The sequence below is a fragment of the Opisthocomus hoazin genome, chromosome 36 (assembly GCF_030867145.1).
Source record: "Opisthocomus hoazin isolate bOpiHoa1 chromosome 36, bOpiHoa1.hap1, whole genome shotgun sequence".
NCBI lineage: Eukaryota > Metazoa > Chordata > Aves > Opisthocomiformes > Opisthocomidae > Opisthocomus > Opisthocomus hoazin.
Window position 1 is genome coordinate 542479 of NC_134449.1, and position 23129 is coordinate 565607.

The 23129-nt window shown below is 54.8% G+C and overlaps 1 protein-coding gene and 1 long non-coding RNA gene across 3 annotated transcripts; one reads left to right on the plus strand and one right to left on the minus strand.

The window, feature by feature from the left end:
* Window positions 1-1019: 1019 nt before the first annotated feature.
* LOC142365359 (medium-chain specific acyl-CoA dehydrogenase, mitochondrial-like) lies at window positions 1020-13478 on the plus strand. 2 transcript variants are annotated; one of them, XM_075446095.1, is made up of 12 exons: window positions 1020-1142; window positions 3224-3320; window positions 4042-4139; window positions 4250-4319; window positions 6533-6633; window positions 6725-6805; window positions 7597-7727; window positions 9248-9356; window positions 9727-9867; window positions 9944-10039; window positions 11246-11494; window positions 13391-13478. In XM_075446095.1, the coding sequence occupies exons 1-12, from the start codon at window positions 1119-1121 to the stop codon at window positions 13460-13462; spliced, it is 1269 nt and encodes a 422-aa protein (XP_075302210.1). In that variant the 5' UTR covers window positions 1020-1118; the 3' UTR covers window positions 13463-13478. The 2 variants fall into 2 exon arrangements, with proteins under 2 accessions (XP_075302210.1, XP_075302209.1); XM_075446094.1 differs by having other exon boundaries at window positions 1037-1142; window positions 3221-3320.
* Window positions 11958-17218, minus strand: LOC142365362 (uncharacterized). The gene is made up of 3 exons (XR_012766454.1): window positions 17057-17218; window positions 13141-13324; window positions 11958-12124 (listed from the first exon to the last, which is right to left on the minus strand). It is a non-coding gene; the product is annotated as an uncharacterized LOC142365362 (long non-coding RNA).
* Between the last annotated feature and the right edge of the window lie 5911 nt (window positions 17219-23129).

The window sequence follows — 23129 nt, forward strand, 5'->3', positions numbered from 1 at the left end:
GGAGGCTGGTAATGAGTGGTGTGCCCCAGGGGTCAGTACTGGGCCCAGCCTTGTTTAACTTCTTCATCAACGACCTGGATGAAGAGTTAGAATGTACCCTCAGCAAGTTTGCTGATGACACCAAATTGGGAGGAGTGGTGGACACACCGGCAGGCTGTGCTGCCATTCAGCGTGACCTGGACAGGCTGGAGAGTTGGGCAGAGAGGAACCTGATGAGGTTCAACCAGGGCAAGGGCAGGGTCCTGCACCTGGGGAGGAACAACCCCAGGCACCAGTACAGGCTTGGGGCAGACCTGCTGGAGAGCAGCTCTGCGGAGAGGGACTGGGAGTGCTGGGGGACGACAGGGTGACCATGAGCCAGCAGTGTGCCCTGGGTGCCAAGAAGGCCAATGGGATCCTGGGGTGCATCAAGAGGAGTGTGGCCAGCAGGGCGAGGGAGGTTCTCCTCTCCCTCTGCTCTGCCCTTGTGAGGCCCCATCTGCAGTGCTGTGTCCAGTGCTAGGCTCCCCAGTTCAAGAAAGATGAGGAGCTACTGGAGAGAGTCCAGCGCAGGGCTACGAGGATGAGGAGGGGACAGGAGCATCTCTCCTGCGAGGAGAGGCTGAGGGAGCTGGGCTTGTTCAGCCTGGAGAAGAGAAGGCTGCGAGGGGACCTTAGAAATGCCTGTAAATATCTGCAGGGTGGGGGTCAGGAGGACGGGGCCAGACTCTTTCCAGTGGTGCCCAGTGACAGGACAAGGGGCAACGGGCACAAACTGGAGCAGAGGAAGCTCCAGCTGAACCCGAGGAAGAACTTCTTCCCTCTGAGGGTGACGGAGCCCTGGCCCAGGCTGCCCAGGGAGACTGTGGAGTCTCCTTCTCTGGAGATATTCCAGCCCCGCCTAGACGCGGTGCTGTGCAGCCTGCTGTGGGTGACCCTGCTTGGGCAGGGGGTTGGGCTGGGTGACCCACAGAGGTCCCTTCCCCCACCCCGCCCCGTGTGTTTGTGACATAGCACCCGGCCCCGTTCCGCCCTCAGCCTTGGTCACAGCCCAGAGCGAGGCCAGGCCCCGCACCCCACGGCCCCACCGCCGCCCCAGCCGGACAGCGCCGGCAGCTGCCGCGGGTCGCCTGGGCAAGATGTCGGCCTTCGGAGCCTGCCGGGTGAGCGGGGGGGGCCGGGCCGGGCAGGAGGCCATGGGGTGGGGGGCGGCGGGAGCAGCCGCGGGCCGAGGCGCCGGGGTCCTCCCGCCGAGGAGCGGGACACGGGGCGGCCCCCCCCCCCCCCCCCTCGGCCCTGTGCTCCCAAGTGGGTGAAGGGTGAAGGGCGGCGGGGCGGGCGGCCACGGCCCTGGGGCCTCGCCAGCATCGCACTGCCCTTGGCGGCTCTGCTGGCCCTGGTGGTTCTGGTGGCCCTGGTGGTTCTGGTGGCCCTGGTGGTTCTGGTGGCCCTGGCGGCTCTGCTGGTCTTGGTGGTTCTGCTGGCCCTGGTGGTTCTGGTGGCCCTGGTGGTTCTGGTGGCCCTGGCGGCTCTGCTGGTCTTGGTGGTTCTGCTGGCTCTGCTGGCCCGGGTGGTTCTGCTGGCCCTGGTGGCTCTGCTGGCCCTCGTGACTCGGCTGGCCCCGGTGGTTCTGCTGGCTGTGGTGGCTTCGAGTGGCCTCGGTGGCTCTGGTGGCGTTGGGACGCGGCAGGCACTGGGCGTGAGCATGGCTGCGGGTTCCTCGGCGCCCAGCCCACCGAGCTGGCCAGCGGGGCGGCCAGCTGAGTGGGCGGGGGTCGGCCGCACCCCCAGGTGTCGGGAGCGGCGGGTTCCCGGCCGTAACCCACAGGAACGACGTTGCGCGCCGCTCGGGTGCGGACGCCGCGCGAGTTCTCTGGCACGACCTCGGCAGCTGCCTCTGCATTGGGCATCGCCGCCGAGCTCTGGACTTTGGCTGCTTCAGGCCCAGCTTTCTGGTGGCAAAAATTATGACAATTACCTGGCTTTTTCTCAGCCCCATCTGCTTCTTGCCCGCTTCCGTATAAAATAAGGTGTGAAATGTTTTGGGGGGATCCAGCTCTTTGCAGCGGTTTGTCGGAGCTGTTTGATCCTGTTGGTTTTACCGCGCGACAGCGGCCGCAGCGAGGGGAGAACGCTCAGCCGGGCAGGTGGGGCTGGGGGAAGGCAGCGACCTGGCCAGGCTGGAGAGCTGGGCAGAGAGGAACCTGATGAGGTTCAACCAGGGCAAGGGCAGGGTCCTGCACCTGGGGAGGAACAACCCCAGGCACCAGGACAGGCTGGGGCGGCCCTGCTGGAGAGCAGCTCTGCGGAGAGGGACTGGGAGTGCTGGGGGACGACAGGGTGACCATGAGCCAGCAGTGTGCCCTGGGTGCCCCGAAGGCCAATGGGATCCTGGGGTGCATGAGGAGGAGTGTGGGCAGCAGGGCGAGGGAGGTTCTCCTCCCCCTCTGCTGTGCCCTGGGGAGGCCCCATCTGCAGCGCTGTGTCCAGTTCTGGGCTCCCCAGTTCAAGAAAGATGAGGAGCTACTGGAGAGAGTCCAGCGCAGGGCTACGAGGATGAGGAGGGGACAGGAGCATCTCTCCTGCGAGGAGAGGCTGAGGGAGCTGGGCTTGTTCAGCCTGGAGAAGAGAAGGCTGCGAGGGGACCTTAGAAATGCCTCTAAGTATCTGCAGGGTGGGGGTCAGGAGGACGGGGCCAAGCTCTTTCCAGTGGTGCCCAGCGACAGGACAAGGGACAACAGGCACAAACTGGAGCAGAGGAAGTTCCGTCTGAACGTGAGGAAGAACTTCTTCCCTCTGAGGGTGCCGAAGCCCTGGCCCAGGCTGCCCAGGGAGGCTGTGGAGTCTCCTTCTCTGGAGATATTCCAGCCCCACCTGGACGTGGTGCTGTGCAGCCTGCTCTGGGTGACCCTGCTTGGGCAGGGGGTTGGGCTGGGTGACCCCCAGAGGTCCCTTCCAACCCCGACCATCCTGTGACGCACCGTGCCGCAGCGGCTGGCGGTGGCGAGCGGTCCAGGCGCAACGCAGTGCCTGCTGGCAAGCACGGTCCCGAACTACGATGCCCTCATCGGCGGTCCCGTGCCCAGCAGCGGCCGGCCTGTGCTTCGTCACCCTTTACCTTCGCAGACGTTTTCCGTTTTCTGTGGAAACGCCTCGTCTCCCCCTGGTCCTGCCTTGTGCTCTCCCCGCTGCGGCGCGCGGGAGCGGCGGAGATCTCACACCCGTCTGCTTGCTTCCTCAGCAGATGCTGCGAGCCGTGGCGGGGCGCGGGTGGAGGCCGCGCTCCAGCAAACCCGCTCCCAGCGCACACGCCAAGAGGCCCGGGGCTGGCTTCAGCTTTGGTAAGTACGACAGGTTTGCGGAGGAATACGGCATTACGGACAAATCAGAGTTAGGAGGAAAGCCAGCCGCGCTGCGGTTCGGTGGGAATTTACAAGGGGTTTCTTCTGAGTAGATTTCTGTCCTCTTTTAAAAAACCATTTGAAAACCAAAATCACTTTCCTCTCCAGCTGAGGAAAGCCGGGCACGTTTGTGATGTTTATGGGGTTTTATTCTTTTTCGAACTGATGTCTGTCTTCAGCTTTTTCATTGCCAGAGTTCCCTCAGCTTTGAAGAATGATCTCAAGTTGGCTTTTACAATGTTAAAATAACTGTCTGTAGTCTTAGCGGAATGCGGTTGTAAAGAAATTCCCCCCCGTTTAGGCCTGGTACGTAGGTAAGAGCAGATTTAGCAGCCAGACGTTTGGAGCGAGTAGCCAGAACCACCAGATGAGGAACGCCGCTCTGCCTCTGTCTCCTCCTCCGTTACGCAGCGCTCCCCGCTGCGTCGCCGCTGGCGTGCGGATGAGTCGGTCAGAGATCAGCGCGGGTTTTCTCTGGAGCGAAGGAGGAGGTCGAGCCGCTTGGTTGCTGGAGAGGCACGGGGAGGCGGGTCCGCGCGGTCTGGGTTGTCCTGGGAGGAACTCATGCTTGGTTCTTCTTTTCTCGTCACCTGACAACTGGCAGAATGAAAAAGAGTACGGAATTTGCGAGGTGGGTTTTTTTACGTTGTTTTTTTGCTAGAACTGACTGATGAACAGAAAGAGTTTCAAGCCACTGCTCGGAAATTTGCTGTGGAAGAAGTTATTCCTGTTGCTGCACAGTACGACAAAACTGGAGAGGTAAATTACCATAGAGTAGGGGGGGAAAAGTCGATTTTTATCTTAATCTGTGTCAAATTTATAATGTTAACGGTGACGAATCCGGAAGTGATTCTGCCTGTCTGTTCCAGTATCCTCTGCCGCTCATAAAACGAGCTTGGGAGCTTGGTCTTATGAATTCGCACATACCGGAGAGCTGCGGTAAGTAACCGTTCTTTTTCATCTGTAAAATAAAACAAAGAAAAGGCCTTTGAGGAGATTTATATGTTCCGTATAAAACGAACAGTCGCCCACTCGACGCTCTAAACTTCCTCAGCAGGCAGGCTGGCGCCTGCAGCTGGTGCCGGGGGCAGACGTCGTCTGGCCACAAACTGGGCAGATCACGATTTCCTAATTTGTGACCAGGTTTTCTACCGTGGCGACAGCTGCCCGACGGTCCCCTGGCGCGGCGCGGCCGCTGGTGGGGCGGAGGGGTCAGAAGATCGCGTTTTGATCTCGTTTCTGACGCAGGCCGGAGCAATTTCCGAGTTTAGTCCGGAAGGACGGTGTTCCAGTTTAGGTGCCGTGCGGTACGGCAGTGCTTCGGTGTGTGACTGACCTTGGAAAGAAACGTTACATTTCAGATTTTCCTTTTGCATTTATATTACCTGAAAACGAAGCTGGGGAATTGTCCCTAGCAGAGCCTGTATTTTTGAAGAGTCAGCGGAGGGTGGACCTTTTATCAAAAATTTAATTAATAAGGAAGAAAGAGACAAAAGGAGTAATTGTGAGGAGCAGCCACAAATTCTAGGGAAACTCGAGGCTGAAAGAGCATTAAATTAAAACTTAGAAGGGACAAACTGGACGCCATTCCTTTACAAGGTCTGCAAGGGAGAGCAGGGAAAATGCACCCCAGTCAGCCTGATGCACCGCGTAAGTTAACAACACGATGAAGTACAGTGGAGCAGACACGCCTCCGGCACGCCGTGGGGTTTTCCTAAAAGGAAGTCAGGGCACAAAAAATAAATGGAGTTTGCTGCAGGAGCTGATAAGCCTGTGAACACCTGGGTGGTATAAAATGCTCAGACTTTGGAAATTAATGTGAAAAATCAGCTGGTTTCATAGCGGAAAAATCAGCAGCACAGACTGGCTGGCGCTTGGGCTGAAGAACCAGGGAGAGGGTGTCCCCAGGGAGGTCACAGAGTTAGCTGGGAATACCGAGTTACTCCGTGTCGAAAAGGTGTGAAGAACTGCAGGGGAAGGCTGTGAAACTGGGCAACTGTTAAAATGGCAGACGAAAATCAGAACAGGAAAAATGATGCACCCAGGAAAGGAAAGAAGCAATCCAGGCTTCCCAGAGCAAATGGTGTCGTCTGAGCAAGTTAGTGCCTCTGAAAAAAAAACAAGATTTGGGGGGTTAGAATATAAAGTGTTGTGAAGATGTCAGCAAAATGCCCACAAGTGGTCAAAGCCATAAACTTCAGGTCAGAAATTAAGAAGAGAATGATGAAAAAAGCAGAAGGCATAATTCTGCTGCTGCCTGAATCCAAACTGCGCTTGCCTCTGCAGTTCTTTAAGCAGCCTGATCCTGCCACCTGGAAAGGGTGTCGTGGGAAGGGAGGAGATTCCTAAAAAGGTGACAAAGATGGTAAAAGGTACAGAACAGCTGCTGAGTGAGAAACACCGCAGCCGTCAGCGTGGTGGGGCGTCTGAGAAGGGACCGCTAGCTCACCGTCCCTTTGGTGCGACCCGAAGGCAGCAGGGCCAGAGCAAGTGAAAGGAGGTGGCTCCACACTAAGTGCAGAGTTAATTTGTGTGGCTCGTTACCCCTGGATGACACCGGTGCTCAAATTGTACGTGGGGGCAAAAAGAGAGCGGGCAAATCCCCAGAAGAAATCTCTTGTCAGGGGCTGGCTGACAGAGAGACCAAGGAAACTTGTGGCTGAGGAAGTCACCTGAAGGCTGAGGAAAATATTCTGAGGACGTATAGCTGTATCGTTACTGCGTTTTTATCCACTTGCCAAAGTGCTGGCTGCTGTCGGGAGCAGATTACCGGGTTGGTTTTCTGACCGATGCTTGGTTTTTGTATTCCTGAGTGCTGTGGTAGCTCAGGAGCCCGTGTCGCCCTTCCTCTGCTTCCTAAGAACTCTTCAGAAGATTCTCAGATGTGAGGTAGTTGAAAGGCTTTGGCAGTGCATTCTCGCAGTTGTCCCACGTCAAGCCCGTCACCCTGCAACGGATAAATGTGATTTTTAAGTCATCTGTTACTACTCTGAGAAAACTTTTCTTTGGAACGCTTGCGTGGGAATGTCTGATCGAACACAGGGCACAATCAAATGCATGAGGGGGAATGTGTTTCCGATAATTAATTTTTGTTGCTCACTGATGTGTTCCACTTCAGCCTCGTTTTAGTCAGTGAAATATTTGAACTGTAGGTGGTCTGGGCCTCGGCACTTTTGAGTCCTGCCTTATAACGGAAGAGTTAGCGTACGGATGCACGGGGGTTCAGACTGCCATTGAGGGGAACTCCCTAGGGGTAAGCGCTGTCCCTTCCTGCCTCCTTTCAGCTGGAGTCCGTGCCCTTTAGAAAGGTGGCTTAACGCTCTAAATATTTCATTTTCTTTCAGGAAATGCCAGTAATCATTGCGGGAAATGAGCAGCAGCAGAAGAAATACTTGGGAAGAATGATAGAGGAACCACTTATGTGTGTAAGTAGGACTTGGGAACACTGTAGAATGTTCCGAAATTACATTCATTGGGTTTTTTGGGCTGTTTAAAACACTGATATCTACTCACAACTTAGCCTGTGTTGGTTTTTAAACAAACCGTGGCGTTTACTGAAAGCCAGGGAGTACTGAATTAGATGTAAGCAGGAAGCAAACAGAAGATACTGCCTGGAAAAGCATCCGAAGTCGCTTCCAGGAAATTAACGCCTTTGAATTCACTCTCAAGGGAAGCTGCAGGGGTGTAAGGAAAATGCAAGGTTTGTAGGAGCACAGACGCAATCAGATGGGCATTAAACTGCACTTAGGGATGTCAGGTGATATTTAAGCAGAACTTGTCACATAGAAAGATGTAAAGATTTATGTGCAGTGCGTTAAAATGGGAGAAACTAAGCCTCATGAAATGAAGAGCACGGTTCCCATAAAATTTTACTCTGTGCTCTTACTTTCAGATTTCAAAGATCGTCAGCTTTCGTGTCAGAGTTTGTGAAGCATAAGGGAGGGGGGTGACTTATTAAAAGTTACAGAATGGTTCTGGTTATCATTAGAAGATCATTCCAATTATTATTATGGATTTATAAGGAGAACTAACCCTATGTGCTTGGACTCTTGCTCAGACAGCTGTTGGGGTTTTTCGCTGTAGTATTTTGGGGTTTTCCACACAGTCCACTTAAGACTTTTACAGATCAGTTTGGTGCACGTGATTCTGCAATAATTTCTGGTTGCTTAAAACCAGAGTTTTATTCCTCAATATTTGGCATTTTCTTTTCTTCTAGGCTTACTGCGTAACCGAGCCTGGCGCAGGCTCTGACGTGGCCGGTATAAAAACCAAGGCTGAGAAGAAAGGAGACGAATATGTCATCAATGGTCAGAAGATGTGGATCACAAACGGTGGGAAAGCAAACTGGTGTGTTGGCTTTTGACTGGCGTCCCATTCTGTTACTCTGTTCCGACCTGAGGTGCCCCCCACGCCCCCCAGTTAGACACCAGCGGTTCTCTGAAGGTCTGGCACAAAGCTGAGCCTTCGTCATGGTGCATCTCGCTGCCCTTGGACCTGTGACCAGTTCGTCAGGGCAAGGTGTGAGGCAGGGCCGTGTGAGGCAGGGCCGTGCAGCGTCTCACATGGACACTGAGCGATGACGGGACAACTCCGCTCAAGAAGGCCTCTCAATTTTTGCTGCTGTCAAACAAAACCAGTTCCGCTGTCTCTTCCGGGAAGGGCAGCACCAGTCAGAGTTAACTGGCCCAGTGCTCAAGAGGCTCCTGTTACAAGGGACCTTGCTCTGTGGCTGTGGTGGCCCAGATCAGTTGCTTCTGATTCTGCTGGAAACGTCTCTCACTTCCAGTGAAGACAGAAAAATGCCAGCATTGTGGTGTGACCTTTTATTTTGCTAAGGGAAGACATTTGCCCAGTGCCAACGGATCCAGGTTTTGCTGTGGCGTCTGTGGAGGTGCTTTACAACACAGACCTCCTTCATCACGTCTCACACAAGAGCATGCTCATCCCCACCACACAGATTCTTTTGAATTCAAGAGGAAAAACTTGACACATTTATGTCTAAAGCTGGATTTTCTTGTTATTTATTTCTCTGTTCAAGGCAGACCCCTCAAGGAGAATCTACCACAGAATCACAGAATCACAGAATGGTAGGGGTTGGAAGGGACCTCTGTGGGTCATCTAGTCCAACCCTCCTGCCGAAGCAGGGTCACCAACAGCAGGTTGTAGAGGACCTTGTCCAGGCGGGTCTGGAATATCTCCAGAGAAGGAGACTCCACAGCCTCCCTGGGCAGCCTGGGCCAGGGCTCCGGCACCCTCAGAGGGAAGAAGTTCTTCCTCGTGTTCAGACAGAACTTCCTGTGCCTCAGTTTGTGCCCGTTGCCCCTTGTCCTGTCGCAGGGCACCACTGGAAAGAGCTTGCCAACCAACCAGCTCTCTTTGATGTTACTGAGCACCATCAGTGTGATTTAGCACTGTTTGATTTCTAACGGAAAAAAACTCCTTTATAGCTTATACTTAGCAGAACAAAACTGAGATCTTCGAAATCAGCTGATAACTTGAAGGTTCTGCACGCAGTACTGTGATTCCTGATTTTTACGTACGTGCTGTGAAGTGGTTTCTGTTGTACTGTGCGTGAAGCCGATGGGAATGTTAAGACTTAAAATACATGGAAAAGGTGAAGGACCTTTGCGTGCTGACCTGAGGTGACTGTAGTAAATCTGGACTTTGGCAGTAAGAGACGCACTGACACTTCCTCTCTCTCGCTGCCTCTCCGTTTATTTTTGGCAGGGCCAAAGGGTTGTTAACTGAGTGGCAGATCTATTATATGGTAGAAAGACACATAAAAGCATCCCATGTGTTAGCTAAAAAAGTACCTGATCGTTAATTGCGAGGAGAAACGGACTGCCCTCGTCTCTGTTTTACACCAGGTATTTTCTGCTAGCGCGTACCGATCCAGACCCAAAAGCTCCCGCAGGCAAAGCCTTTACTGGATTCATTGTGGAAGCGAATAGCCCTGGAATCCAAGTCGGAAGAAAGGTGAGGAGCGTACCTCTGCTTTGACAAGCCATGAGTTTTCATTCGCTTCTAAAGCGGTAACGCAACAATCCGCCGTTCACACTGGACACCCTGGGCTAGTTCTCTTTGGGGAAAGAAAGACAAACGAATGATTACGGCTGCAGAATCGATTTCACAAACAGAGACAGGAAACTGCTTGGACAAACTACGGGCATGGCGATCTGTAAATGCAAAGCTAGTGTTTGTTGTGTACGTGATGATTTTTAGACAAAGCCAAAGTGTTTGGGGGAAAAAAAAATTACCTGATGCTTTGAGTAAACTGAAGAATGAAAATGTGTTGCACCTTGGCAGAATCCCATTGAGTTGCACCTCTGTCAACTTCCCTGTACAGGAAATGAACATGGGCCAGCGCTGCTCCGACACAAGAGGTATTGTCTTTGAAGATGTCAGAGTTCCGAAAGAAAATGTATTACTAGGTGAAGGAGCTGGCTTTAAAATCGCAATGGGAGCTTTTGATAAGACCAGACCACCCGTAAGTATCAGAAAGAAGTTACTTAGAAATTCCCTTTATATTTTCCGATTTTCATGCTGTGCTGTGTTTAATTCAGGTAGCAGCTGGTGCTGTTGGGTTAGCAAAAAGAGCGCTCGATGAAGCTACCAAATATGCCTTGGAAAGAAAAACCTTTGGGAAACCAATTGTTGAAGTAAGTTAAATATATAAAAATAAGTATATCCAAAAGCTGCGTTTTCATACCTGATGTACTACGAGTGAATTTTCAGCGTTGTTCCTTTACATTCAGGACGTGAGATTTATGGTATCTCTGCCACTGCTTGGCTTTTCAAGTATATAGGTCAGCGCTATCTGAGTAAATCTAGTTATGCAGTAACTCCTGGGATTCTTCAGTAATTTATTGATGATAATAGCAAAATCACAAAGGAAACTCCACCCAAAACCCTGAAACTGTCAGGACACACTGAAGCTCTTCAATGCTCATGAGCAGGGATTTTCAGGGAAGGAGGAAATCTCCCTGAGGCAGGGACACAAGACTCACAGTATTAATACTAACGGAACACATTGCCAATCACACTGCTTTCCTGGCTTAAAGAAATATCCATAAACATCCGACTAAATACAGATCTCATAAAAAGGAAAGCACAACTTCATCAATCAATACTTAATCCCTGTGACTAAGTGGATTTTAGAATTAAAAACTTAAAAGTCTGGGTGGCCCAAACGGTTCAGAAACGGGGCTTGAGGTGAACCGGTGTGCTACACCGAGGGATGGAAAGGGGAATCAAAACGTGAAGTGATAACTGGAGGGCTGGAGCACCTCTCCTCCGAGGACAGGCTGAGGGAACTGGGGCTGCTCAGCCTGGAGGAGAGAAGGCTCCGGGGTGACCTTAGAGCAGCTGCCAGTGCCTGGAGGGGCCGACAGGAAGGATGGAGAGGGGCTTTTCACAAGGGGGTGCAGTGATAGGACAAGGGGGAACGGCTCTAAACTAAAAGAGGGCAGATTTAGAGTAGACACAGGAAAGAAATTCTTCCCTCTGAGGGTGGTGAAGCACTGGCCCAGGCTGCCCAGAGAAGCTGTGGCTGCCCCCTCCCTGGCAGGGCTCAGGGCCAGGTTGGATGGAGCTCTGAGCACCCTGGGCTGGTGGGAGGGGTCCCTGCTGATGGCAGGGGGTTGGACCCAGATGATCTTTAAGGTCCCTTCCAACCCTTACTATTCCATGATTCTATTCCATGATTCCATGATTTTGAGAGCCTGATCCAAATTCTGGAGAACTCAAGTATGATTTCCTGAGCGCGCTGAGCTTGCAAATTAAGATATTAAGAAGACTTTATTCTGCTTGGATGTCAGAGGGTTTTAGGCAGGCAACGTTAACATGGTTTGTTTCCTCAACCACAGCACCAAGCAGTGTCTTTCATGCTTGCTGAAATGGCCATGAAAGTGGAGCTGGCCAGGATGGCTTACCAGAGGGCTGCGTGGGAAGTCGACGCTGGCCGCAGGAACACCTACTACGCTTCCATCGCAAAGGCCTTCGCCGGTGATGTTGCGAACCAAGTAGCTATGGACGCAGTGCAGATTTTTGGAGGAAATGGATTTAATACTGAATATCCTGTGGAAAAACTCATGAGAGATGCTAAAATCTACCAGGTGAGTAAAAGAGAGGATGCAATCTGTACAGTCATGCATACATTTTATATAAAATAAACTAATGGCTACTTATTTGAAATGGTGACGTGCACACACATAGAAGTTTTGAGGCTGAGAGCAATAATCCTTCCATTTAAAAAAAGGGCATGCAAATCAGGCAAATTCTTGCCTACAAAACTCTGTGTGCATGAGATCAACAGCTTAACCTGCCCAAGAGGAACAGCTGCGTCTTCCCCTCAGCCCCATACCTGGTGCAGAGAACGGTCGCTGGAAATCGCATCCTGTGCCTTGTCATACCCAAAGCGGGCGCACAGAACAAGCGACGCGCGGTGGCTGCACCGAGTGTGCCGCTTGCCTCCCTCCTCGTTGAGTCTAGAGGAGAACACTCCAACAGCTTCTGCCTCATTCCTCATCAGTCACGGTGGGGGTTGGTTTAGGGGTGTTTTTTTTTTTTTTCTGCTTCCCAGGCTCTGCATCACTTCTTGCTGTGCTCTGAACCTTCTGCCTGAAACTTTGGTGTCGTAAGCTGGGCTTTACTTCACCTGAGATATCACCAGCACTGAGTGTCACGTGTTAGTTATCTTGTGTGTGTTCATTAACAGAAGTGTGGCGCAGCCTGCAGTGATTAGCCTTTAAAAAAAAAAAAAAAAAAAGCCCAGAACAAAACCCCCAACAAAATGTTCCCATATTTACTCATATTTAGCCCATAGTGGCTCATAATCCCCAGATCTTTTTCTTCAGCGTTATTACCAAGAAATTATTCCCCATCATAATTCTTCTCGTAGCATATACTATGCTACAGTTCTTTATTCGGAAAGAATGATTGAATTATGTTCAGGAAAACCAGGAATCTTTTATCTTTTCACATCTTCCTGACATTAATAATGACTAGAAAAAAACACACCGAAATAGAGGACAACAAGAAATGTATGTGGGCCGTGACCCGCAGCGCTGTAATAGGTGTCATTCTGAAGATTCTAGGTAGTTGAAATTTCGTTTATTGCTGACTTCAAAACTATTCTCACTAGCTGAGAATTTTTCTCTACCTCAGGACAGAAAACTGCTGGTTTGGAATCTAAAGGTTCTTCGTATTAATCACACTCCTGCAACTGGGGAAATGAATGAGTAACTGAATTTGTCATGATTGGGCTTTTTTGCTGTCAGGCTCCACCCTAATGTGACCACAGGTTACAGCGTCTTTATTTCTGCAAAGCTGCCTAAGGTTCTTGGGAGGATTATCCCCGTTTTATGACTACAGACAAAGTGAAATTCCATACCTCTGAGCAATCTGCCAAAGATTCGCTTTGGCAGAGCTGGGAGCTGAAAGACTTCAGCCCCTGAGCTCTGTTTCTGGAGGAAAATGTAAAAATACATGCTCAAGAAAAAAAGGAGGAAATAGTGTGTTGAAGACAGTATTAGTTCAGAAAGAGTAGTGGGAATAAATGGATGAAAGGGACCGTTTGCTATGGCCTTGAAAGGCTAGTCAAAGGAAATGCAGCACTTCCAGCGCAGGTCACCTCCTCCCCTCCACCCACCGTTTCCAAACCCGCTTTGTGAAGCCTAAGTTACGTATTTTCTTCCCCAGAGAAGACATTTCCCCCATCCTTCTTTACTCACTACCTCTGTTAATTCCATGAGAACCTTACTGAGTTTTGCTGAGCGCATCGGAGAGAACAAGACGGTCACTTGGGATCTCGTGTGGGATTTATTGCATTCAGCCCGCTGTAGTTACTCCAGACACACTGGAATTTTGTTCAGTTTTCTCTGTCTTTTGGCACGCCCTAACCCACACAGGGGTAGTGCTATGAAGGTTTACACGTGTAGAAAGATCTGTTAAAATATTAAAAACAACACAAAACAAAAATCAGCTAACATTATTGTAATTCTTCTTTTCAGATTTATGAAGGAACTGCTCAGATTCAAAGGATGATCATAGCCCGGGAACATATCGGCAAATACAAGGCTTAAAGAAACGTTTCAGGCACGTCTGGTGTGGCTGTAGTGTTCTGTGTTCTAATGGAAGAGGATCGGGGAGTGTTTCTCAAGACAGAAGGGCATGGAAAGACACCTTTTCCTTCAAAATCTTTGCTGTGCACATGATTAAGCAGTCCTGCTGCACCCCTCGTCCATTCCCTCACTTCGCTCCTTTTGGCGAAAGGAGCCTGGCAGGGACCCTCCCCGTTCCTAGGCTACGTGTGAAGTTTGAGGTGACAAGACAAGCAAGCAGCCCCAGTCTCTGTGCCTCTGTGCGAGCAGTGCCATGGGTGGGCAGATGAGGCTGAGCAACAGCTTTCCAGGCTAGCCCCTTCTGGCTGCCAGCTATCTGCAGACGTTTGCATTTTCGAAGGAGGGCTGCGAAGGAGCCTGGCAGGGACCCTCCCCGTTCCCAGGCTTCGTGTGAAGTTTGAGGTGGCAAGACAAGCAAGCAGCCCCAGTCTCTGTGACTCTGTGCGAGCAGTGCCATGGGCACATGAGGCTGAGCAACAGTTTTCCAGGCTAGCCCCTTCTGGCTGCCAGCTATCTGCACAGTTTCGCATGTTTGAAATAGGGCTGCCGAGGCTCTCGGCACGGACCCCTATGCTACGTTTGAAGTTTGAGGTGGCAAGACAAGCAAGCAGCCCCAGTCTCTGTGCCTCTGTGCGAGCAGTGCCATGGGCAGATGAGGCTGAGCAACACCTTTCCAGGCTAGCCCCTTCTGCCTGCCAGCTATCTGCAGACGTTCGCATTTTCGAAGCAGGGCTGCGAAGGAGCCTGGCAGGGACCCTCTCCGTTCCCAGGCTACGTGTGAACTTTGAGGTGGCAAGACAAGCAAGAAGCCCCAGTCTCTGTGCCTCTGTGCAAGCAGTGCCATGGGCACACGAGCTTGAGCAACAGCTTTCCAGGCTAGCCCCTTCTGCCTGCCAACTATCTGCACAGGTTCGCATTTTCGGAGCAGGGCTGCCCGAGGCGACCAGCACGTACGTCCTAAGCTACGTTTGAAGTTTGAGGTGGCAAGACAAGCAAGCAGCCCCAGTCTCTGTGCCTCTGTGCGAGCAGTGCCATGGGCGGGCATATGAGGCTGAGCAACAGCTTTCCAGGCTAACCCCTTCTGCCTGCCAACTATCTGCAGACGTTTGCATTTTCGAAGGAGGGCTGCGAAGGAGCCTGGCAGGGACCCTCCCCGTTCCCAGGCTACGTGTGAAGTTTGAGGTGGCAAGACAAGCAAGCAGCCCCAGTCTCTGTGCCTCTGTGCGAGCAGTGCCATGGGCAGATGAGGCTGAGCAACAGCTTTCCAGGCTATCCCCTTCTGCCTGCCAGCTATCTGCACAGTTTCGCATATTTGAAATACGCCTGCCGAGGCTCTCAGCACGGAACCCTATGCTACATTTGACGTTTGAGGTGAGAAGACAAGCAAGCAGCCCCAGTCTCTGTGCCTCTGTGCGAGCAGTGCCATGGGCAGAAAAGGCTTAGCAACAGCTTTCCAGGCTAGCCCCTTCTGCCTGCCAGCTATCTGCAGACTTTCGCATTTTCGGAGGAGGGCTGCGGAAGCAGCCTGGCAGGGACCCTCCCCGTTCCCAGGCTACGTGTGAAGTTTGAGGTGGCAAGACAAGCAAGCAGCCCCAGTCTCTGTGACTCTGTGCGAGCAGTGCCATGGGCAGATGAGGCTGAGCAACAGCTTTCCAGGCTAGCCCCTTCTGCCTGCCAGCTACCTGCAGACTTTCTCATTTTCGGAGGAGGGCTGCGAAGGAGCCTGGCAGGGACCCTCCCCGTTCCCAGGCTACGTGTGAAGTTTGAGGTGGCAAGACAAGCAAGCAGCCCCAGTCTCTGTGCCTCTGTGTGAGCAGTGCCATGGGCAGATGAGGCTGAGCAACACCTTTCCAGGCTACCTCCTTCTGGCTGCCAGCTATCTGCAGACGTTCGCATTTTTGGAGAAGGGCTGCTGGAGGGAGCCTGCCAGGGACTCCCCCCTCATTCCCCCTAAGCTACGTTTGAAGTTTGAGGTGGTAAGACAAGCAAGCAGCCCCAGTCTCTGTGCCTCTGTGCGAGCAGTGCCATGGGCAGATGAGGCTGAGCAACAGCTTTCCAGGCTATCCCCTTCTGCCTGCCAGCTATCTGCACAGTTTCGCATATTTGAAATACGGCTGCCGAGGCTCTCAGCACGGACCCCTATGCTACGTTTGACGTTTGAGGTGAGAAGACAAGCAAGCAGCCCCAGTCTCTGTGCCTCTGTGCGAGCAGTGCCATGGGCAGATGAGGCTGAGCAACAGCTTTCCAGGCTAGCCCCTTCTGCCTGCCAGCTATCTGCAGACGTTCGCATTTTCGAAGCAGGGCTGCGAAGGAGCCTGGCAGGGACCCTCTCCGTTCCCAGGCTACGTGTGAACTTTGAGGTAGCAAGACAAGCAAGCAGCCCCAGTCTCTGTGCCTCTGTGCAAGCAGTGCCATGGGCAGATGAGGCTGAGCAACACCTTTCCAGGCTAGCCCCTTCTGCCTGCCAGCTATCTGCAGACTTTCGCATTTTCGGAGCAGGGCTGCCCGAGGCGACCGGCACGTACGTCCTAAGCTACGTTTGAAGTTTGAGGTGGCAAGACAAGCAAGCAGCCCCAGTCTCTGTGCCTCTGTGCGAGCAGTGCCATGGGCGGGCATATGAGGCTGAGCAACAGCTTTCCTGGCTAGCCCCTTCTGCCTGCCAACTATCTGCAGACGTTTGCATTTTCGAAGGAGGGCTGCGAAGGAGCCTGGCAGGGACCCTCCCCGTTCCCAGGCTACGTGTGAAGTTTGAGGTGGCAAGACAAGCAAGCAGCCCCAGTCTCTGTGCCTCTGTGTGAGCAGTGCCATGGGCAGATGAGGCTGAGCAACACCTTTCCAGGCTAGCTCCTTCTGGCTGCCAGCTATCTGCACAGGTTCGCATTTTCGAAGCAGGGCTGCGAAGGAACCTGGCAGGGACCACCCCCATTCCCAGGCTAGATTTGACGTTTGACGTGGCAAGACAAGCAAGCAGCCCCAGTCTCTGTGCCTCTGTGCAAGCAGTGCCATGGGCAGAGGAGGCTGAGCAACAGCTTTCCAGGCTAGCCCTTTCTGCCTGCCAGCTATCTGCAGACGTTCGCATTTTTGGAGCAGGGCTGCTGGAGGGAGCCTGCCAGGGACCCCCCCTCATTCCCCCTAAGCTACGTTTGAAGTTTGAGGTGGCAAGACAAGCAAGCAGCCCCAGTCTCTGTGCCTCTGTGCGAGCAGTGCCATGGGTAGATGAGGCATGTGTCTTTGCCTTTCCATGTGCCCTAAGGACTGGCGTGGGCCTTTCGGGAGAATCGAGCAGCTGCAAAAGGGTATTTTGGTGCCTCCCAAGGGCCTCCATTTCTGCTTTTGTGCTTTCCAGGCCGCTCTGTTTGCCCTCTGGTGTGGCTTGCAGCTCTACAGGTGCCGTTTGGTGCAGCCCACAGCTCTCCGTCTGCCCTCGGCTGACACCCAGAGCCCTCCCTCTGCCTTTCTCTGTGCCCCACAAATGCCTTTACCCTCTTCTCCCCTCAGGATTGGCTCCAGTGGCCTCCCACCCTGTCCTCAACAAGAGGAAGCTGGGGGACGCACCGGGCACACACGGCGCTTTGGGTCTGGGGGGGCCCCCGGCGGGCGATTCCCGGCGCTGCCGGCTCCACCCCGCGCCCGTCCGCCGGGGAGCGAGGGCCCTGCTCCCGCCGCGCAGCCCCCGGCCCGGCTCCCCTCACGGGCGCTGCCTCCCTTCGCGGGGTCCTTCCGTGCCGCGTGGTGCCCTTTCACCGCCTGCGTGCCGCGGGGTGCCCATTGCCATCGCCTGCGTGCGGCGCCGCCTCGGAGCGCCGGCGGCGGTCAGGCGAGCGGCGCGTGCAGCTCCGGCGGGGTCCTGGCGGGAGGGGTCCTGGCTGGCGCGTCGAGGCGGGAGGCGGCGGCGCTGGATGGCTCTCAGCGCGGAACGGCGCTGGGCGCGGGCTGCGGTACCGGTGGGGCAGGGTCTGTGCCGGCAGCAGCCGCGCCTCCCGCCCTGGTGGGGGGGGGGGTGATGCGATGAACCGCGCAGTCCCTGGACGTGTCGGACTCGAACCCTCCCTTCTGCCCCGACCGCCGCGGTGCCTGGCGCTGGTTACCGACAGCCACAAATTAGCTCGTCAACGCGGTAAGAACATCCCGTCACAAAACGGGTTTCATTCCTTAAAGTCAGCAATGCTAACCTGGGCTGAAGTGTGGTTTTTTTAGTAGCAGCAATAAATGTTTTGCTATTTATTCTTTTTTTAATATTACAAACTGTGTTCCAGCGTTTGCTGCTGAGCCGCAGAATCACAGAATGGTCGGGGTTGGAAGGGCCCTCTGTGGGTCACCCAGCCCAACCCCCTGCCGAAGCAGGGTCACCTGCAGTAGGTTGTAGACGACCTTGTCCAGGCGGGTTTGGAAGGAGACACCACAACCTCCCTGGGCAGCCTGGGCCAGGGCTCCGTCACCCTCAGAGGGAAGAAGTTCTTCCTCGGGTTCAGCTGGAGCTTCCTCTGCTTCAGTTTGTGCCCGTTGCCCCTAGTGCTGTCGCTGGGCACCACTGGAAAGAGCTTGGCCCCATCCTCCTGACCCCCACCCTGCAGATATTTAGAGGCATTTCTAAGGTCCCCTCGCAGCCTTCTCTTCTCCAGGCTGAACAAGCCCAGCTCCCTCAGCCTCTCCTCGCAGGAGAGATGCTCCAGTCCCCTCCTCATCCTCGTAGCCCTGCGCTGGACTCTCTCCAGTAGCTCCTCATCTTTCTTGAAGTGGGGAGCCCAGCACTGGACACAGCACTGCAGATGGGGCCTCACAAGGGCAGAGCAGAGGGAGAGGAGAACCTCCCTGGACCTGCTGCCCACACTCCTCCTGATGCACCCCAGGATCCTCCCATTGGCCTTCTTGGCACCCAGGGCACGCTGCTGGCTCATGGTCACCCTGTCGTCCCCCAGCACTCCCAGTCCCTCTCCACAGAGCTGTTCCCAGCAGGTCCGCCCCAAGCCTGTACTGGTGCCTGGGGTTGTTCCTCCCCAGGGGCTGGACCCTGCCCTTGCCCTGGTTGAACCTCATCAGGTTCCTCTCTGCCCAACTCTCCAGCCTGTCCAGGTCACGCTGGATGGCAGCACAGCCTGCTGGTGTATCCACCATTCCTCCCAGTTTGGTGTCATCAGCAAACTTGCTGAGGGTACACTCTAACTCTTCATCCAGGTCGTTGATGAAGAAGTTAAACAAGGCTGGGCCCAGTACTGACCCCTGGGGCACACCACTGGTTACCGGCCTCCAACCAGACTCCGCGCCGCTGATGCCAACCCTCTGAGCTCTGCCACTCAGCCAGTTCTCAACCCACCCCACCGACCACTTGAGTGATGTTCTGCTGAGATAGCTGTAAGCCTTGAAATGCACGTTGACAAATCACCAAACCAAACCTCAGAGTATCGACATCCTGCTGAGCAAATGAGCACGAATCCTTCCTGCTTGGTGCTGGACCAGCATGACCAAATGAGAAAAGAAACTGATCCACAACGCGGAGGAAAACTACGACCTTCATTCTCACGACCCCCAGAGGGACCAGGATGACCCCCTCGCAACAGTACGTGCAGCTGCAAAAAAAATATACCAGGATGTGCCACATAGAGCCCGGAACCACTAAACTATAAAGAGAGACTCTGCTGGGGGGTGGGGTGCGGACCGTTGGCGGAGCAGGAGGCTCCCCGGCCGCCCAGCGCTGTTTTGCCTGCTTCATTGCTTGCTTAAATAAATTCTATTGCTAATAAGTTCACAACTGATTAATTAACAATTGGCTGCTCAATTTGACTTCGTCACGGGAGGCCAGCTTCTGTAACAGGTATAAATGTTTTGCAATTTATTTTTTTGAATATTACAAACTGTGTTCTAGCGTTTGCTGCTGAGCCGGTGTTTCAGCGAGGGCAAGGGCCGGAACGTCACGCAGGGGCTGATGCAGCGCAGGTCACTGAAGCTGCTGCCGCGAAAGAACATCGCAAAATTCCATAAAAATATTGCCAGGTATGTTTTCAGCTTGTTTCATTCCTGACTATCGCAATCGTTACTTCGTTTCAAATTTTCAGTCTTTTTTTCTTTTTCTTTTAATTCTAAAGCCGTATCTGCTCAAAGGCTCAGGGCTTTTAATTTGGCTGCTGTATGTAAACACATCAAATACTTTTTTTTGTGCAACTGGGTTACATCTCTACAGCTGCCGAACGGGAGCTGTGAAGAAACAGGCGGGGCAGACGCTGTACACGCTGTATCGTCTCATCGCATCTTTTTTAACCTGTCTCTTAAAACCTCGTCTGAGCTCTGCGTAACCTCCCGCTCGGGGCCGTGCGCGTGCCGCAGGGACGAGTGCCAGCTCTGGCGACACCTCCCTGCCCCTCGCTGGAATCCGGCGCCGGCAACGGGAGCCAGACCCAGGGCGTGGGTGCCCCGGGCTGGGGGGGGGAGTGGGAGTGGGGTCCCAGTGCCGCTGCTGGGGCCGGTGGGCTCCCCGTGCAGCTGTGGGAGCAACTGGGGGTCTTTAGCTTCCAGCCACTGCGGCAGGGATGGTCTGGGTCCCCAAAACCAGCTGCTGGGGGGGACTGGCGTGAGTGAGGGGCTCTGTGCCTGGGGCCAGGGGGCGAGGGTCCGCGTCCCCCCGAGGCAGCGGGGCGGGGGGTGCGGGGGGACTCACCGGGGAATCGGTACCCGGGCTGGGGTACCGGTCGGGCAGGGTCTGTGCCGGCAGCAGCCGCGTCCCCCGCCCTGGGCAGAGACCGCGGCTCCCGGGGGTCCCGGGCCGGCTCTGCTGGAGGCGGTGGCAGCTCCCGACAGCCCGCGGCGTCCCGCTCTGCAGAGCTATAAATTATCTGTCTGCATTGCTGTCATGGCTGCCACAAAGACACGATTTCGTTGCCTGTGGCAGGATACAGGGCAGCAGCACCTTCTGTTCGCTGCCCTGCTGTGCGCTGAGCGGGCGTAACGGGGGAGCACACAGCTGAGATCAGGCCGTGCCAACATCTGCCTTTCTTTGCAGAGCATTCGGAAACCTCGAGGTGCCCTAAAAGTTCGTATAAATAACAAAACAACTCTAAATATCCTATTATTTATGGAAAGTTTTTGATTTTTGCCTGACAGCTCCTTCCAACACGACATGTCAACAAGAATCTGTATGACTTTGTTGCCCCCCACCCTCTGTTCCCTCTCTGAGAGCAGAAACGGGTGCAGGGACGGAGTGTTCGCACAACCCCCCAGCTCTGCCCGGGTGCCCGGGCCCCAGCGCAGCTCCCGCCGGGCAGGGCCGTCTCCTCCGCAGCACCGGCCCCGCTCCCTCCCCGGCCGCCATGCTGGATGAGACCCCTACGGGATCGTCCCTGGGCATCAGCGGGGAGCGGGACGGCGCGGGCAGAGCCGCAGCACACAGCCCTCGGCACCAGCTCCGTCCCGCTGGCAGGGCCAGGTGCCATCGAGGTGGCGGGGACGGCTGCGGGCCGTGACACCGGGGCTGAGAGCAGCCCCGGCTCGGGGATGGCCGCCATTCCTGCTCTCCAGACGCCCCGAGCCCTCACCTGACGTTCCAGGGCTGGGGCTGGAGCTGGACGTGAGCGTCAGTCTGGGCACAGCGGCGCGGCAGAGCCCCCAGGCAGCTCTCGGACCCCTCGGGAGCCCGCCCGGAATCACAGAGGGTGAAGCAGAGCTGTGCTGCCGGCATTGCCACCCCGTGAATGCTCCCCGACCTCTGCAAATGGAGGCATTTCCCAGTTGTCACAGCCTGCCAGTGTTTCTGCCCAGAAACCTCTGCTACACGCTGCCTTTGCTGGGGGTCTGGGCGGAGACCTGCGCTCCCAGGTTCCCCCGTTCCGTGAGCAAGCAGCCGCTCGCTGGCGGCTTTCCGCACGGGGCTGTTCAGCAGGGATTTGCAACAGCTGGCGGGTGCTGCTTGCAGACACGAGTGGGAAAAGACAGGGAAAACCTTGGGTTAAAATTCTTCCCATTCTGCTCTTCAAGTGCCTCTACCCTGTCTTGGGCTGCCTTTAAGCCTGAGCCCTTCATTCCCCGTCGCAAGTCGCTCGCTGAAGGGAAGGAGAGCAAATTGTGACGTGCCTAAGAAGAACCCGTGCCTCAGTACGAGGGACACTGGCGATACTGGAGAGAGGGAGACCTTGTTGCGGCCGCCAGTACTTAAAGGGGGGTTGTAGGAAAGCTGGGGACAGGCTTTTCAGCAGGGCCTGTTGTGACAGGACAAGGGATAGCAGTTTTAAACTGAAAGAGGGTAGATGTAGATCAGATCTAAGGAAGGCATTTTTTTCTGAGGAGGGTGGTGGGACAGTGGAACAGGTTGCCCAGAGAAGCTGTGCAGGTCCCATCCCTGGCAACGTTCCAGGTCAGGTTGGACGGGGGCTTTGAGTAGCCTCGTCTTGTGGAAGATGTCTCTGCCCGTCTCAGCAGGGTGTTCTGACTGGGTGATCCCCGAAGGTCCCTCCCAACCCAACCCATGATTCTGTGGCTCTCAGCCCGTGGATGGTGGTAAGTGCTTCTGAGGTCACTCGTGCCCCGGTACGTGGTGGGCCGGCAGCAGGCGCAGGGGGTGGGCAGGTCTTGTCTCCTTGTAGGAAAACCCTGAAGCAGCTCCCGCGTCCAGACTGGAGCGTGAGGCCGTACGTCGTAGTCTCGGCCCCGCTCTGTGCCTGGCGCGGGGCAGCCCGCAGCCACCTCCAAAGTGTCATCCCTGCGGGTCCCTGCTACCAAAACCCTGCTGATTGCGCCCAATACAGGCACTTTTACGTTCATCCTTGGAGTGCGGGGTCGAACAGGGGCAGGTGGTCCGTGAGTCGGTGGCCGCGATCTCCCCGTGCCGCAGTTGGCTTTCCCCGAGGTCCCTGTTCCTTTTGGCATTCCCCGCAGCTTTTCACAGCTCATTAGCTACGCTTACGATTTGTCGCTCTGGGGTTCTGCTTTGGACAGCTTCATCCTTCCATGAAACAGTAACACGTTCTTCACAATCCTGTTTCTTAGTTTCTGTGGTGAATTTTGAACTTACAAGATTACGAAACTTGTAGCTATGCTAAGGATAGGGCTTTACAAAACTACCTACAGCAGCAATAGCCCAGCTGTTTCGATGATCTTGTCACATTTTGATTCCCCTTTTTATTCCTCAGTACAACGCCGGGGCTGGAGCTCAGGGTGGTGCTGGCCGAGCCCTGGGGCGAGGGGACAGGGCTGAGCTCTGCCCGGCTGGGTCCCTGCCGTGCTTGGCCCGTCCGCCCCGTGGCTGCGGCAGCGGCTCCGGGCAGCGCTGCGGTCTCAGGCCGGCGTTGCGGCGTGAATCCCGGCCCCTTTTCCCGGGGCGTTTGCAGCATCGCCCCGTGGCGCGGGAGGCGAAGCCCCAGGATTCCTCGTGGAAGTGCTGAGGGATCTCGCCGTGGGCGAGAAGTTCAGGCGTCGAGGGTGGCGTGTGGACTTTGAAGGCGCGCAGCGTCTGCCCCGGGGGTTGGTTTGAGGAACCTGGTGCCGCAGTCCGCTTGCTGGGCGCGTGGGCTAGCGCCGAGGTGCGGACGTTGCTGTGGGTGGGGGAGGCCTCTAAATATCTGCAGGGTGGGGGTCAGGAGGACGGGGCCAGACTCTTTGCAGTGGTGCCCAGCGGCAGGACAAGGGGCAACGGGCACAAACT